Consider the following 17772-nt stretch of genomic DNA (forward strand, 5'->3'; position numbering starts at 1 on the left):
ATAAGATACATAAAATTTCCAAACAAATCAATTATGCTGAAATGCAATCAAAGTTGGGTTTTTTTTTTTCAAGTTCACTGCCCCAGGTTAAAAAGGCTTGCTTTAGGGTTTGCTCTAATTAAATATAATAAACATAACTATAATTAATAATACAGCTAAATTCCCAACCCGGTGTTTTGCATTGAAAAAATATATATTTCTATATACCAATGAATGGTTCTTTTAAATTCTTTATTGGCTTGGTTTGAAAGTAAGGAAGAGAGTTTACCCTAGATAATATTCATTTGAATATAACAATGAATTAATTTCATATCGATGGCACCACAAAATGGGAAAGGAAAGTTTGCCTATAGCCAGCCAAACTCTAGCTGAGTTCTGTGCTTCCCTAGTTTTGTCTCTAAGTTGCAATCTCTGAAACTTTTTCCATCTCAACCAAACCCATCTAACTTTCCAAATTATCAACAGAACTAGATCCAGAACAAAGCAAGAGAACACATAGAATGCCTTCCTACTTCTTCCAGAAGTGAGTTCAAAGGACTCCCTTTTCCTTTCCTTTGCATTTATAGAGAGATGAAAAGGATTTTAAGGATTAACTAGACTGCTCTATTTGTTTTGGCAGACTAAGAAGCTGGTCCCCAAAGGTGAAAGGGTTTAAAAAGACACTTTCACATTTGATCCCAAAGATCGGGTAGGTAATTTCTAGCCATCAATTAATCAAAATTCATTTTTAAGTGTTTAGTACAATCTAAGCCCAGAAAATACAGAGACAAAGTGAGTTCCTCAAGGAGCCAACATTCCATCAGGGAAACAATGCATTTACAAAAATAAATACTCAGTACTGAGAAGGGAGTAGTTATTGGCGGGAGAGGATTAGGAAAGGCCCCAGTATGAGGCAGGTAGAGCTTGATCTAGACTTTAAAGAAAACTAAGAATTCTACTAGGCAGAAACAGGAGAGTGCAGTCCACATACGAAGGAAAATACTTTCTTGTTATTTATCCTTCCTTCTGGAAAAGGACCATGACATCTGGAAGGTGATACCATAACTTTATACATGAGTTGGATTTAAATGGGGTAGGGCTATGCAAAATATTATAAACATGATGAATACAATCTAGCATGGTAAGATACAAAGTGAAGTAAGCAGAATCAGCAAAAGGATGAACACAAACACAGACTGAGACAATGCGAAGGGGGAAACAGCAAAGCAACCAACACTACATGCTGCAAAAATACAGTAACCAAACTTGGCTCCAAAAAAAGAGATATGGGAAGATAGCGACATCAATTCTCTGCCAAGATGGGAAAACAATGTCAAGAAGCATTCAAGGACCTTACCCTCTAATCGAGGAAGACTACATAGAAAAGGAAGATGAAAGAGAGAAAACAGAAAGGTGGAAGATTTGTAGGGGAAATCCAGAGCGGTAAACCAGGAGAGAAATGAGACATGGCTTGCCTCAGCCCCCTCTCTTAAATATCTCCCTTTCTGGGAAGAATCATCCAATCAGAGGGAGAGGTTACAGGACAGGTAGGCACTTCCAATGTGAATTCCAGGTATGGTGTGAGCTTCAAAATAAAAAGCTGGGGCTTAAGTCTGTAGTATCTATCACATATAAAAACAGACTTTTAAATTTTGTTTTGTGGAATTTATTTTTTTTCTTTCTCCATATTTTATTGGAAGTAAATAATACTTCCTGTGGGTGGAGTAGGAAGGAAATACATTCAGAACTATATATAAGGTTTTACATTTATACACCCACAGTTTTATACATATATGTAAAAAAAATATTTTAAAAACAAGCAGAAAGGACAATCCAGTCATGAAAGGGCAGTAATCACGATACTCACATAATGCTGCAAGCCTCACCTCTATCTAGACACGAGAGTTAGCCATTGAGATAAAAGAGAAATATCTCAGCCTGGCTCCCCATGGAATGTTCCTTACCTTGCTAGCCACACTCTCTCCAAGCCTTCTCAAAAACTGAACTGGGTGTTATATTGTCTTTATATTGGAAACTGGAAAGGATCAGAGTGAGTTGGTTTACAATTTAAATTTTTTCAAGTAGTACCTCATCCTTCTTGGAATTTGTCCTGAACCATTTACTCTCTGAATGTTCTATAAAATCTTATATTGCACCCTAGAAGCTTAATTATGTGTTATCGAAAGGATTATGACTTCTAGAAAGGAAATGAGGTTTATGACATACTACATAAAAGGATAAAATATGGCATTGATAGGCAGCTTTTGAGGTAGTTGAATTTTGTTGCTGTTTTTTATTTTTAGGTAAATTTTTATTTAAAAAAAAAAGCTGACTTCGTGCTTTTATACCTGTGGCTACCTTCTCCATCAATGCAGATTCCAACCCATCCATATTTTCTCATTCTTAACCATTTTTTTCTCCACATCTCTCCATAAATCCTCCATGGAAGTAACTTCCAAGAACAACTAAAGTCTATTTCTGGATCTTTTTGATATTTTATGGACAACGGCAATTAAATGGGTACACTGGATAGAATGTTGAGTGTGGAGTCTGGAAGACCTGAGTTCAAATTTGATCTCAGACACTTAATAGCTATGTGACTTCACTTCTGTTTGCCTCAGTTTCTTCAAATGCAAAATGGAACTAATAACAGCTACCTACATCTTGAAGGGTTGTTGTGAGAATCAAATGACATAATATTTGCAAAGCATTTAAATGTTTGGCACACATTTATATGTGCAATATAAAACATGCCTTTTAAAAAGATTTCGTGGATAGCATATAGCCCTAATTCAATTATTAAAATAAAAATGGAATGAAATCTGTGAGACCTAGCAAAGACTCCAGTTAAGAAAATTACTTGGAAAATAGTGCCTGTGATTGAATGAATAAATAAAAAATATTAATTATTTATTATGTACCACATCCTGAGAATATGAGCAAAAAAGCAAGACAGTCCCTCTGTAGTCAGACAGCTTTCTTCAGAGGTCAATTAAAGCAATCATTCATATTTAATCCATAAATAATTAAATCATAATCGATAAGGTATGTTCATGAAACCTAGAAATCCAGCCCCACAAATACAAAAACATATTTCCTATTCTTGCAGGAAAAAAAGCATAAAGATCATGCATTTATATATGTATGTGTATATACATGTAATACTCTCTATATATATACTCACATGTATGTGTAGCCAATTGGGAGGAGTTAACACATGAAAGAAAGCTCTAAAAAGGTGAAAAGCGCTATTTACAAGACTGTGTTCTTTGCTTTTGAATAGAGACCTTTGCAGTCTCCACCCCAAGTAGCTGATCACGCCTGAAGGTGAACAGAATAAGGTTGACTTGAATGGTATCACAAGGCAGCCCCAAGCCATGTGCTAAAGCTGGGAGACAAGGGAAGGAGCGGACAGAAAAGACAGGTGGTGATGTCAGCTGGCCAGTCCCAAGATTCTGTAGATTAAGTCAGCAGATCAGATGACAGCTCAGGGGGTCTATTAGCCATTGAGTCAGAGACGTTGAAGGATCTTAAGGAAACAATGGCAGAAGAAATAATAAAGTGTGTGTGGGGGAGGGAGTTGGCTCTCATTCCATCCGAGCCACGTGAGCAAACCCTTATCAACTGTAGAGAAATCTCAAATATCCCCTCCAAACACAAATCTCAGCAAAGATTTCACAAAGGAGGAGTGACATCGAAAACAAAGCCAACCCTAATTCCCTATTTCTAGGGAATCTATCTCGAATCCATAATCAATATTCATATATACATAAATATGAAAATTTGCATGAGTCCAGTCTTGTGAGAGACAGCTTGGGATAGTAGGTAGAGATCCAGGAGTCAAGAAGACCTAGTTCTTCTGACACATTCTGGCTGGCTGCAAAAACCTAAGGAAATCACTTAAAACCTCATAGTGACCTCATGCCACTCTCTGAACTGTATAATAGTTTCAAGTATATTTCAAGTATTTCAAGTAGAGGGAGTTTCTGGAAGGAGAGCTCCCATATTAAAGAAATCACAGGTGCAAAAATATGTAGTTACGCATATAAATGAAGTACTGTATACATAAAGTATTATGTGTTCTCTATTTATATTATATGTATACATTATGCATACACGCGTAACTTAAGGGGAAAAATGCCTGCATTTGTGGGGCTGGATTTCCAGACTTCAGGAGCACACCTTATCAATCAATTAGATTATGGATTATTGCTTTAATTGACCTCTTAAGAAAATCATCCGACTGCAACATCTTTTATTGTGGTTTAGCTTTACAATGGGGACACCATACCCTCACCCAAGTAAGGGCTATAGCGCTGGTAGTTAGAGTTGGAAGGAATCTTACTTTGCAAGTGAGGAAACTGAGGCCCGGAGAGATCACAGTTTGTTAGCAGCAGAGCATTGATTCCATGGTATGACATTTCTGGACTTTAACGAAATAAACTCTTAAGATTTAGTTTTACTATTCTGAGTCTAAGGGTATTAGGAGGAGGGAAAGCAAACCCGGAGAGCTGAGTGCACAATTAGTCAACTCCGAACATGGGATTCGAACTTAAGCCCTTGACTCCAGATCGGGGGATCTCTCCACCGCTCCACTTCGATTAACTCAAAACCAAATAAATATTAAATTGAATCGAATTTCGAATTCCAAACAAGCAAAATGTCATCATTATCATCCTTATAATTAGTACCTCTTGATATAAGTGAGGACCTGCCTAAATTGACTTAAAATTGACAACCCACAATCGCTACTGTAGCAGAGACGCTGACAAGTGCTTAGTCTTCTCTCCACCCCAGCATCTGGTTTCCAGCGCGCTTCTCGGACCCAAGCTGGAAGATCCCGGGGTGGGCACTCGGACCCCGGGACTTGACCCTTCTCCCCTTGCCTCCCCGAGCTTTGCTGTCAGTCACTCGCTGCCAGACTCCAAGCTGAGCGGGAAAGCCGCAAAGTTAGGAAGACTATTCCTCTGGCTCCGCTGGGGATGCACACCCATCTCTTCCTCAGTCCTCCCTCCGCCCAGCTCAGCCTCCCCTCCAAGGGTCTGGTATTACCTCGAGCTGCACTCTCATCGCGTCTGGGCAATCCGCGTTTCTCCGTAGGCCGGTGTGATGCCCAGGGCGGGGAAGTCCTGCGGGACTGGACGCTCGCCGCGTCTCTCAGAGCCTCCTTCTCCTCCTCCCAGTGGAGAAAACAGAGCAATCCCCACTTAACAGGGATTCCAACCTCCAGGGCGCTGTCCACCTGCAGCCAACTTCCTTCTCCTGGGACTTGTCTTCACACGCATGGGGAACAGAGCCTTTTCTTTCCCATTTCCTTCCAGCTCTTCTCAGTTTCATGATCCTCGACTCCTCACTGTCCCACCTACTCCTCTCTTCCACCTCCCTGAGTCCTACCCCGCCTTCGGGATTTTCTCCAGCAATTGCTCTGCCAATTCTTCTCTTTCCTGGAATCTGACCCTGGTCAAGAGTTCTTAACCTTTTTATTGTGTCATAGACACCTTTGGCAGTCTGATGAAGTCTATGGGCAGAATTACATTCATTGCCTTTGTCAATAAATAAATGCTAGATTTCAGTTAGAAGGTGAAAATAAAGATGTCATTTCCCCCCCTCATTCAGTTTTCTGCGTCCCCTGCCGTCTACCCGCGGTTAAGAACCCATGCGACACTTTTCCTTAAATATAATCTTGGTCCTAGTCAGGCAGGGTCTCAGAAGTCATCACCAGTCTTCTCGGTGCACTCCTTCCTCCATCTTCCCAGATTCCCAGTTGGCCTGGGGCTGCTCCCATCCTTATCAGCCTACTTATTCTGCTCACCTTCAGGCATGACAGATGCATGAGGAGGGAAACTGCCAAGGTCTGTCTTCAAAAGCAAAGGACACACATGACCAAATACTGCTTTTCACCCGTGCCCTACTCAAACAGCATGATGCATCTGCTGTGTCCTCCTGGGCTCCTTTGCCCTGGAAAAAAATGTGGGCACAAGTTCTTTTCTTACCCTGCCTCTCATAGAATAGAAACTTCAGGCAACAGATTGCTTCATTTTGTATTCCCGGACTCCAGCACAATGCTTGGAATAAAGTAGATTAATAAAGACTTGTTGGTGGATTGCTCATAACAGTTACATAATAAATGTTTGCTGAATTTAACTCTTTCTTCCCTCAGTCTAAGACCTACAGAGTTCTATTCTGAGGCAGTATCTGAGCAGCAGGATAGTACAAGCAAAATCACTATTGTTACTATTTTAAAAAAAATTTACAGGGCAACTAGGTGGTATAGTAGATAGAGCACCAGCCTGGTATCAAAAGGCCCTGGGGCCTCAGCTGTGTGGCCCTGATTGCTACCAAAAAGAAAAAAATTTTACCAGGCAATTCCATTTCTCATCGCTATGCTTGAAGATGATAATGGCAAAGGCAAACCCATCATCTTTATAATGCAAAGAACTATTTGCCTTTAAACTGTCTTGTTTTATCTTATTTTTTGTACTTCTTTAAAAATGCCTCTTCAAATCATTATGGAGATAATAAAGTTTTCTTCTTACAATATTGTGAGAAACCAAGTATAGATAAAACTCCTTAATTTATCATATACCAGTGAAAAATGAAAACCAATTTCTCCTCAGTGACTTAAAGGCATTGGAGGGGAAAGAGCTTTTCCTTTACTTCCTGGAGAGGCTTAAAAGTCAGTTTCCTTATCTGTAAAAGAGAAGATGGCAAGATGACCTCTAAGCTCCCTTGAGTCTGCTAAATGCTGCAGTATACAGAGGGTTGGGCCTGGAATCAGGAAGCGCTGAGTTCAAATCTTAACTCAGATACTTGGTCTTCTTCGAAAATGAAGGACAAACACAGACAGACAGAGAGAACTCAGATACTAAAAAACTCTATAATTCCAGGGCAAGTTACTTACCTTCTCTTTACCTCAATTTCCACAATTATAAAATGGGGATAATAATAGCACCTACCTCCCAAGCACTACATAAATGCATGTTTTCTTCTCCAAGACAAAAATCTTTGATCTTACAAAGTGAATTATTGAATTGTATAATTTATACACAGAGTACAAGAGAATCATGATAAATGGCCTGGTCAGTTATTATGGGTGTATCCTAACACATTGCAGAGCTGGCCTCCACAATCACTCAGGCATGTTGGTGCTTGTGTTATTGTTGTGAATGATACTGATAGCCACTCCTGTTCTGCCACCTACATGAGTTCAAGAATTTTAGGGAGTCCATCCAGCTTGCCCATCCCTGGCTTCTACCCACTTAGCTCACACACTTGTCTCTTCAAGCTCTTCTGTGACATTCATTGCATGAGCTACCCTGTTATTCTTTTCACCTGTGAACACACTTGAACTCTATTCTTTCAAATACCTATATTATCTTGAATGAATGAATGAATAAGATATTATGTACCAGGCACTGTGATAAGGGCTAGAGGCATAAATACAAGTAAGACAACCCTTGCTCTCAAGGAGCTTAAATTCTAATGGTGGAAGACCACACACACACACACACACACACACACACACACACACACACACACACAAAAGAATGGTGGCCAGGGATGAGATATTTCGGACAGGGTAGTAAGAAACAGTGATAACTAAAAGTAGTGCAATGGATAAGAACACTGGACTCATAAGCAGGAAGAACTGATGGTGAATCTGGCCTCAGATACTTACTAGTTGCATGTCCCTGGACAAGTCAACTAATCTCTATTTGCTTCTGTTTCCTCATCTGCAAAAAGGGCATGATTACAATAACATCTGCCCCCCAGAGTTGTTGTGAGGATATTTGTAAAGAACTTTGCAAACTTTAAAATGCTCTATAAATGCAGGTGGTGTATCAATAGGGCAACTGATTAAGATTTCCTCATCAGGAATGCTACTAGTGATTTAATTACTATTCCCAGAAGTAGAATTGGAAAGTAGAGGGTAAAAGGAAGTGAGATGAGAAGACAAAAGTAGAGACTGGAAAGCAAGAAAAACGGCATGGAGAGAGCCAAAAGTATAATGGTGGGCCTGAGATCAGATTAAAAATGAAGGTGAAATCAGGATTGTACTGCTAAATTTTCAGTGTGAGCATTTTATACCTCAGGAATCAGCAGATACTACAAGTCAGGGGTTCATTTATTGTTTTGTTCTACTTCAGATCTGACTATCCTTTGAACAGGGCCCTGGAATTTTAGCTATATAATGAAAATATTTCTTTTGACCCTAAATATTTTCCTTTTTCACTCCTTCCATCTTCTGCTGTTTGGAAAGAAAGACTTGAGATGAAGCAGGCAATTGGGGCTGGAGGATGGGGTTGATACCTTGGCAGCTGGGGGTTCAGAATCACAGGAACTGGGGCATCTGGACATGACAACATCTAAAACTGAGGCAGACCACACATCTCCCAAATACTTACTAGAGCAAAAATCACAGGTAAGAGAATAATAATTAAGAGTCAAAAACTACGGTAAGTGGCTTCTTCTACTCCAGAACTGCACAAAAAAGTCAGCCATTCACGAACCAGCATGGGGAGAGGTACAGGACCAAAACAGATCAACAAGTCAGCAGCCTCCAACAATGTCCAGAGACAAGGAAGACACAAGTATAGCCTGCAAGGTACTGTGTTCAGAGGCAAACATCAGAATGCTCCTCTAACAAAGCCCCAATGGTCAGAAACTACCATCATGGTCACAAACTGACAGAAGAAACCTTGGAAGCCAGAAAAACACAACTCCCAGGGACTCCCAGGTCCCTACTACTCTGTCCTGAGATAAAATAGAGGGCCCTGAAAATCTAGTATCCTGAACCTCAAAAATCAAAGAGGAACTAACCCAGGGAGTTAGTGAAGCTCAGGTGATTTAGGATAAGATTAAGGAGAGCCAACCACCCCACCCCAAATTGCTTCAGGGATTGGAGCTTGACCTTTGTACAAAGTCCTAATTCAGGAGCTAAAGCTGGAGATGTAAGCAAAACAAAGACACTTATTGCAGTCCTAAGGATGCTCAAAAATCCATCCTAGAAGTAGAAAATAATTTCATTACTACAAGAACAGTCTCAAAGAAGAAAATGGGTTTTTCACAAGTACTACATGAGAGGATTCCGAGAAGATGGTGGGATAAGGCAGGAAATTACCTGGCTATCCCAAATTCCCCACAAAAATATATATAATAATGCCTCAAAGTGAACTTTAGAGTGACAGAAATAATTAAAAGTCTTGGTGAAGCAGGTGTATGGCCTAAAGTAACTTGGGAGGATATTAGGAAAGACCTGACTGCCTGGGGGTGGGGGTCTGGTCTGATTGAAGTGCAGATATCTCCAGGCATATACCACTATAATCAAAAATCAGCAGCCTCAAGGTAGCAGCCTCAGTTTCAAGAACTTTCACCCCAGCCACAGGGTAGGGATTGGACAGCTGATCAAGGGAAGATTGCAGGGCCCTCTACTGGCTGGCGCTGGATATGGTCCCAGATTTGGAAGAACAGATGTCTTAAAACAGTAGTAACCCTTTTTGTAATCTTTTGACAATCTGTTGAAGCCTATGAGCCACTTCTCAGAATAATATTTTAAAGGCATAAAGCAAAATACAGATTACAAAGGAAACCAATTACACTGAAATACAGTTATCAAATTCAAAACAAAACAAATTCACAGACTTCAGGCTAAGAACACAGAACTTGGAAGGGTAAGTGGTGAATCTTATACAAGTAATGGACTCGCTGAAAACAAGAATCAATCAAACAGAAGTCAATGACTCCACGAATCAATGAAAAATATGATAATAAAATCAAAAATTTGGGAAAATAGAAGAAAATAAAAGATATTTGATATTAAGATAAAATTGACCTGGAAAACAGTTCTGAGACAAATAATTCAGAGTCACTGGAATCCTCATCTGGAAGTATACGCAATATTTTACAACTGTAGCCCCCAATATTACTTTAAAGTATTTTTTAAATAACAAAAAATTATTTTCTCTCTTTCCCACCCTCTACACCACTGAAAAAAGGGGAAGGGAGGAAATTCTTTATAATATGTAAAATTAAGCCCCCCAAAAAGAGAAAGAAATCCCCCCTAGCTATATACAAATATGTACATATATGTATGTATATGTATAAATAAATATTATCTATAATTATATATACTATCTATGAATCTATCTATTTCATCACCTTTCTGTCAAGAGATAAATAATATGTTCTATCATAAATATTCTTCTGGAATCATGGATGGTCGTTGAATTAATCATAGTTCTTACCAGTTTTTAAAACTAGTTTTCTGTACATTGTCATTGTTATACAAATTGCTCCACTTCTGCTCATTTCCTACTTTACTACTTTACAAAATTCTTCAAAATTATTTATTTTGATAATGTTTCTGCTACAGTATAAATTATTCTTCTGATTATGCTTCCTCCACTTTAATCACTTCATCCGATTCTTTCCATGTCTCTTTCAAATTGTCTATTTCATTCCTTAAAGCGTTTTAAAGGATTGTTCCTTTACATTTAGATACAATAACTTGTTCAGTCATTTCTCAATTGTTGGGTAACTTTTTAGGTTACAGTTTTTTTGCCACTACACAAAGATCTGTTAGATATATTTTTGTATATATAGTATCCTTTCCTAGTTCTTTAACCTCTTTTATGTATAGGCCTAGCAGTCATTTAGTTCCAAATTGCTTTCCAGAATGGTAATACCCATCCATAGGTCCACCAACCATGCATAAATGTGATTATTTTCCCATATCCCTTCCAACATTTCATTTTTCTTTGTTAGCATCTTTACTAATCCCACAGAAATGAGATAAAATTCAGATGTGCTTTAACTTGCATTTCTTTGATTGGAGCATTTTTTTTCATATGGTTATAGACAGGCTGGGTTTTTTCCTTTGAGAACTGCCTGCTCATATCCTTGGACCATTTAGCAATGGTTCTTATTCTAATTATTTTGATTCATTTCCTTACATATATTGGAAATAAGAACTTTATCAGAAAAATTTGCTGCAAAGATTTTTTTCCCAGTTCAATGTTTCCCTTTTAACTTAATTTTAACCTTTCTAATTTTAGATAGTCTAAATAATCCATTTTATCCTATGATACTCTCTATCTTTTTATTTGGTCATGATCTTTTCTTCTCTCCATAGACCTGATAGGTATTTTTTCCATGTTTTTGTAATTTTGTTGAATGACTTGACTTTTATACATACCTAAATGTATCCATTTGGAGTTAATATTAGTATGTTGGGTGACGTGTTGGCCCAAGTCTTTTCTTCCATATCACTTGTCAATTTTCCTAGCAGTTTTTATCAAGTAGTGAGTTCTTATTTCGGTAGTAGAGTTTTGTTGATTTGTAGTGGTTTTTTTTTTAATCAAAAACTAGGCTATTAATACATTTGCTTTTGTATATTATATAACTAATCTGTTCCACTGATAAATCTCTCCACTTTTTAACTAGGACCAAATTGTTTCAAAATTTACTGCCTTGTAGAGTACTTTGAGATCTGGCACTGGTAGTCCATCTTCCTTCACATTTTATTATTTCCCTTGAGATTCTTGAACTTCTTTTCTCCATATTCATTTCTCTATTATTTTTTTCTAAAAGCCCTCCTTCACTCAAAAACAAAGTCAAGTACAAGCCATGTCATCATTTCTCTGATGGCATGGTCTTCTTCACAATGAAGGACGAATATACATTTTTTCTAATAATCTAAAGTAATTTTTTTGGTAGTTTGTATGCCATGGCATTGAATAAGTAAATTAATTTAGATAGTTTTGACATTTTTATTACATTGACTCATTCTATCCATGAACAATTAAGATGTTTCTAATTATTTAGATCTGTCTTTATTTCTGTCGACAGTGGTTTGTAGTTGTATATTTACAGTGTCCCAAAGATCTCAGTATAGTTTTAAGCTTTTGAAGACAAGACCTTTGAAATACTAGTTCTTTTGTGCATGTCGGTAAGTAGTTTCACAAGTATTTTATATGCTCTGTAGTTTTGTCTTTTTTTTTTTTTACTTTAAAGATTAATTTGGAAAAAACAAAACAAAAAACCAAGGGAGAGGGGAACCATTGCAAATCCTATGCCCAAAGCAAGGTGATTTTTCTCCAGTTATTTTAAATAGAATTCCTCTTTCTATATCATTCTTCTGTGTTTTAATAGTACTACACATAAATAATAATGATTTGTATGGGTTTATTTTATATCATGAAAGTTTACTGAAGTGACTGCTTCAGTTACTCTTTAGGGTTAAGTACACCATCATATCAGCTATTAAAAAGCGATCATTTTGTTTCTTCATTGCTCATCTTTATTCCTTCGATTTCTTCTTCTTGCCTTGTTTCTACAACCAGAATTTCTAGCACAATGTTGAAAAGGAAATGACAATGGACATCTTTGTTTTACCCTTGACTGTACTGGAAAGGATTCTGACTAATTTCTGATATATATGAGTTAGCTTTAGATTTTAGAAATACACTATAAATCATTTTAAGGAAAGATTCACTTATTCCTATGTTTTCTTAAGTCTTTAACAGAAATAGTTGTATTTTGTCAATAGCTTTTTAATTTTGTCATTAACATTGTTATTTCAGTTTATGGTTTTCTTAATACTAAAACAACCTTGAATTCCTGATACAAATTCACCCTAGTCATACTGTATAGTCTTTATATTGTGGGGGTTTTTTAGCCTCTTTGCTAAATATTTGCTAATGTTTTATTTTTTTAAAAATTCTATTAGTGTTCATTAGGGATATTGGCCTGTAATTTTAATTTTGTTTTGATTCTCCCTGTTTTATATATTAAGACTATATCTGGAAGAAATTAATCTTATTAATTAATCTAATTAATTAGTCATATAAAAAAATGCACTAAATCACTACTGATTAGAGAAATGTAAATTAAAACAACTCTGAGGTACCACCTCACACCTATCCAATTGTCTAATATGACCGAGAAGGAAAATTATAAATGTTGGAGAAGATGTGGGGAAACTGGAACATTAATGCATTGCTGGTGGAGTTGTAATCTGATTCAACTATTCTGGAAAGAAATTTAGAACTATGCCCAAAGATCTATAAAACTATACATACCTTTGATCCAGCAATACTACTACTAAGTCTGTATCCCAAAGAAATCATTAAAAAAGGGAAAAGAACCCATATTTATAGCAATTCTTTTTGTGGTGGCAAAGAATTGGAAATTGAGGGGATGCCCATCCACTGGGGTATGGCTGAACAAGTTGTGGTATATGAATGTAACAGAATACTGTTGTGCTATAAGAAATGATGAGCAGGGAATTGTGGGACTTTTGGGGGCCAAGATGGTGCAGTAGGCAGTAAGCCTCCACAATACTCCCATCCTTACCTCCAAACAACCATAAAATAGAACCCCAAAACAAATCCTGGAACAGCAAAACCAGCAAAAAGAAGGGCTAAAGCAATCTTTTAGCCCAAGAAACTTGGAGAATGAGCAAGGAAGTTCTATCTCATTTGGGTAAAAGGGGTGTGCAGCCCAGGACAGGAAGGAAACATCCCAGCAAGCCCCACCTCAGCAAACTATCAGGAGATCCTGAGTCCCAGTATGCTGGAGCAGGAAAACACCAACACTAGGACCCCCTACTGCCTCCCCCAAAACACACACACACACACACACACACACACACACACACACACACACACACACACACACACACACACACATCTTAGCATAGCCAGGGGAATCTAAGAACCACCATGTCATTCAGTGTAGCCCTGGGCAAATAGGCATCCTCTAGCAGTCTGGCCTCTACTTACTTCAACATAGCCTTGGGCAAACAGGTAAATACCTACCCTAGCAGTGCCTAAGCAAACAGGTAGCCTCCAGCCAGCACCTGCCCATCAACTTTCAGGGTAGCTCCAGGCAGACAGGCAGTCTCTAGCAGCCACACCTCCATGTGCTTCAGCATAGCCCCAAGCAAACAGGCAATCTCCAGAGGCCTGACCCCACCTGCTTCAGTGAAACCTCTGGGATACACCCTGCCAGGCCTCAGCACATGCCAGACACCACCACTAGGACCCTTGCTCAGCACCAGGTAAGCTGCCAGACTCCTAAGGCCTCCAGCAGCACTAGGCAACTCCTACATCACCCCAGCATCGGACAGGAGGGTCCATCATGAGCCCCAGGACAACATCAGTGCAACACCAGGTTAACAGTCAGAGCCTGCAGCCATCAGCACAGGAAGCCAAAGACAATGCCTGTTTCTCTCTGGGAGCAGAGCCCTGATGTCCTGGAACAAGAAGGGAAAATAGGCATTGAAAGAATCCACCGATCACCTCGGGAAAGAGATCCCAAAGTAAAAACCCCAAGGAACATAATAGCCAAATTTCAAAACTATCAAGTCAAGGAAAAAATATGACAAGTGGCCATAAAGAAATCATTAAAGTATCAACGAGTCACAATCAGGATCACATAGGACTTGGCAGCTGCAACGTGAAAGGACTGGAGGTCATGGAACATGATATCCTGGAGAGCAAAGGAGTTAGGACTATAACCAAAAAATCACTTACCCAGCAAAATGAAGTGTAATACACCAAGGGAGGGGGGTGGGGGAGGAATGGTCAATCATAAAATAGAAAGATTTCATCCATAAGAAGACCAGAACTAAATCAAACATTTGACCTCCAATATCAAAACCCAAGAGAAGCATGCAGGTGAAAAAGAAAAAGAAGACATAAGGGATTCAATAAAGCTAAACTGTTTACATCTCTACATGGGAAAATTATACTTATAACTCTTAAAAATTATATAGCTAACAGTACAGATAGAAGGGATATGCATGGACAGACGATATAGGTATTAGGTGAATTTGAAGGAATGACATAAAAAAATTAAGGGATGAGAAAGAGGATTACATTGGGTGCAGAAGGAAGGGAGAAGTAGAATGGGGTAAATTATCTCACATAAAGAGGTGAGAAAGATCTGTTACAGTGGAGGAGAAGATGGGAGGGTGGATGATGGACATCACTTGAACTTTACTCTCATCAGTATTGCCTCAAAGGGTGAATAAACACAATCAGTTGAATATAGAAATTTCTCTTATCCACCAAGGAAGTAGGAGGGGAGGAGATTAAGTAAAGGTCAGGGAAGTGGTAGACAGAAGGAAAACACTGGTTAGGTGGGAAACAGTGAAAAGAGAGAGAGGACAAATAGGAGAAAGAATAGGATGGAGGGAAATACACCAGTAGCAATCATAACTGTGAATGTGAATGAGATGAACTGTCCCATAAAATGGAAGCAGATAACTCAGAAACCATAATTCTACAATATATTGCTTACAATAAATACACTTGAAGGAGAAAGACACACACAAAGTACAAGTAAGGGGCTGGGACAGAATCCATTATGCTTCATCTGAAGTAAAAAACAAAAATAAAGAAGGGTGGCAATTCTGATCTCAGACCAAGCAAAAGCAAAAATAGGCCTAATTAAAAGAAATAAGGAAGGAAACTACATCTTGCTAAAAGACACCAGAGACAATGAAGCAATCAAATTATAGGAGCAAGGAATAGCCTACCTCTCAGGAGGGAAAGAATTCATGACCAAACAAGAGATAGAGAACATTATGAAATATAGAATAAGTCATTTTGATGATATTAAATTGAAAAGCTTTTGTACAAACAAAACCAATGCAACCAAGATAAGAAGGAAAGTAGAAAGCTGGGAAACAATCTTTACAGCAAGCGTCTCTGTAAAAGCCTCATTTCTCAAATTTATAGAGAACTGTGTGGGGGCAGCTAGGTGGTACAATGGACAGAGCACCAGTACAGGAGTCAGGAGGACCTGAGTTCAAATCTCACCTCAGACACTTGACACTCACTAGCTGTGTGTGACCTTCGGCAAGTCACTTAACCCCGATTACCTCATCCTGGGTCATCTCCAATCATCCTGATAAATATCTGGCCACCAGATTCAGATGGCTCTGGAGGAGAAGTGAGGCTGGTGACCTGCACAGCCCTCCCTCACTCAAAAAAAACCAAAGTCAAATGCAAGTCATGCCGTTATTTCTCTGATGGCATGGTCTTCTTCGGCATTGAAGGATGAACATACACACACCCAGAGAACTGTGTCAAATTTATAAGAATATAATCCATTCTCCAGTTGATAAATGGTCAAAGGATATGAATAGGTAGTTTTCAGATGAAATCAAATATATCTGTAGGCATATGAAGAAGTACTATAAGTCACTTTTGATTAGAGAGATGTAAATTAAGACACCTCTGAGGTACCACCTCACATCTATCAGATTGGTTAATATGACAAAGAAAGAAAATTGTAAATGTTGGAGAGGATGTGGGAAAATTGCGATATTAATGCACTGTTGGTGGTGCTATGAACTGATTCACCCATTTTGGAGAGCAATTTGGAATTAAACCCAAAAGGCAACCAAACTGCACATACCCTTTGATCCAGCAACGTCACTATTAGATCTGTATCCCAAAGAGAGCAACAAAAAGGAAAAAGGATCAATGTGTGCAAAAATATTTATAGCAGCCATTTTCATAGTAGCAAAATATTGGAAATTGAGGGAATGCCCATCAGTTGAGGAATGGCTGAACAAACTGTGGACTATCAATGTAATGGGATACTATCAGATAATAAAAAATGATGAACAGGCAGATTTCAGAAAAACCTGGAAAGACTTGTACAAACTGATGCAAAGTGAAATGAGCAGAACCAGGAAAACAAGGTACACAGTATCAGCACATCATGTAATGATCAGCTATGAATGACTCAGCTTTTCTCACCAACACAATGATCCAAGACAAAGTACAAAGGATTCATGAAGGAAAATGTATCCATATCCAGATAAAGAACTGATGAACTCAGCATGAAGACTGAAGCATATTTTTTTCCCTTACTTCATTCTTTCTCATGGTTTTATTTCCTTTTGATCAACTTCTTCCTCCACAATTGTGGTGAATATGAAAATACATTTTACATGATAGCCCATGTATAAACTATATCAAACTGTCTACTATTTTCAGAAGAGGAGAGGGGATGGAGGAAGAAAGAAAAATTTGAAACTCAAAACCTTGTAAAAATGAATGCTAAAAATTTTTTTCTTATGTAATTGGGAAAAAAATAAAATACTATTTAAATAAAACAAAGACAAAATGATGAGCATTTTGTCTCAAAAAATGCTCAAAAAACATGAACTGGTGTTGAGTGACATGAGTAGAAGCAGGAAAACATTGTACACAGTCAAAGTAACATTGTGAGATGATCAGCTATGATATATCTAATTCTTCTCAGGATTACAATGGTCCCAGACATTTGCAAAAGACTAGTGATAGAAAATATTATTTACATCCAAAGAAAGAACTATGGAGTCTGAATGCAGATGAAAGCACACTATTTTCTCTTTTTATTTTTTTCTTTCTTGTGGTTCTTCCTTTTTGTTCTGATTCTTCTTTCACAATATGACTAATGTGGAAATATATTTAAGATGATTGTAGATATGTAACCTATATCAGATTGCTTGTTGTCTTGAGGAAGGAAGAAAGAGAGAAAAATTTGGAACTCAAAATCTTTTTTTTTTAAGTTGATGATACAATTTTATTTCTCAATAAAAATGACTATTACCATCTACTCATATAAATTAAAGATCAAAACCATAGGTACAGCTGAATTTAACATCTTTGTGTTTCTAATTTTTTTTAATGTTCTACAACCACTACCAAAAAACTTAGATTTTTTTCCCCCTTTCCTACCCCCACCATCCCACTCCCTCCCCAAGATGGCATACAATTCTATATAGGATCTACA

The 17772-nt window shown here is 38.0% G+C and overlaps 1 protein-coding gene across 2 annotated transcripts in view; it reads right to left on the minus strand.

The window, feature by feature from the left end:
• The window catches only part of TRPM6 (transient receptor potential cation channel subfamily M member 6), a 230288-nt gene that overhangs the window by 176255 nt on the left and 36261 nt on the right, over window positions 1–17772 (minus strand). The window contains exon 1 of one of the 2 annotated variants that reach the window (XM_072597465.1): window positions 5032–5505. The exons of the other annotated variant lie outside the window; for it this stretch is intronic. Coding sequence (XP_072453566.1) covers window positions 5032–5049 — 18 coding nt within the window. The 5' untranslated portion in view covers window positions 5050–5505. Of the gene's footprint in view, window positions 1–5031; window positions 5506–17772 lie in introns of those variants that run through there. 2 annotated transcript variants of the gene reach the window in all.

This window comes from Notamacropus eugenii, chromosome 3 (assembly GCF_028372415.1).
Source record: "Notamacropus eugenii isolate mMacEug1 chromosome 3, mMacEug1.pri_v2, whole genome shotgun sequence".
NCBI lineage: Eukaryota > Metazoa > Chordata > Mammalia > Diprotodontia > Macropodidae > Notamacropus > Notamacropus eugenii.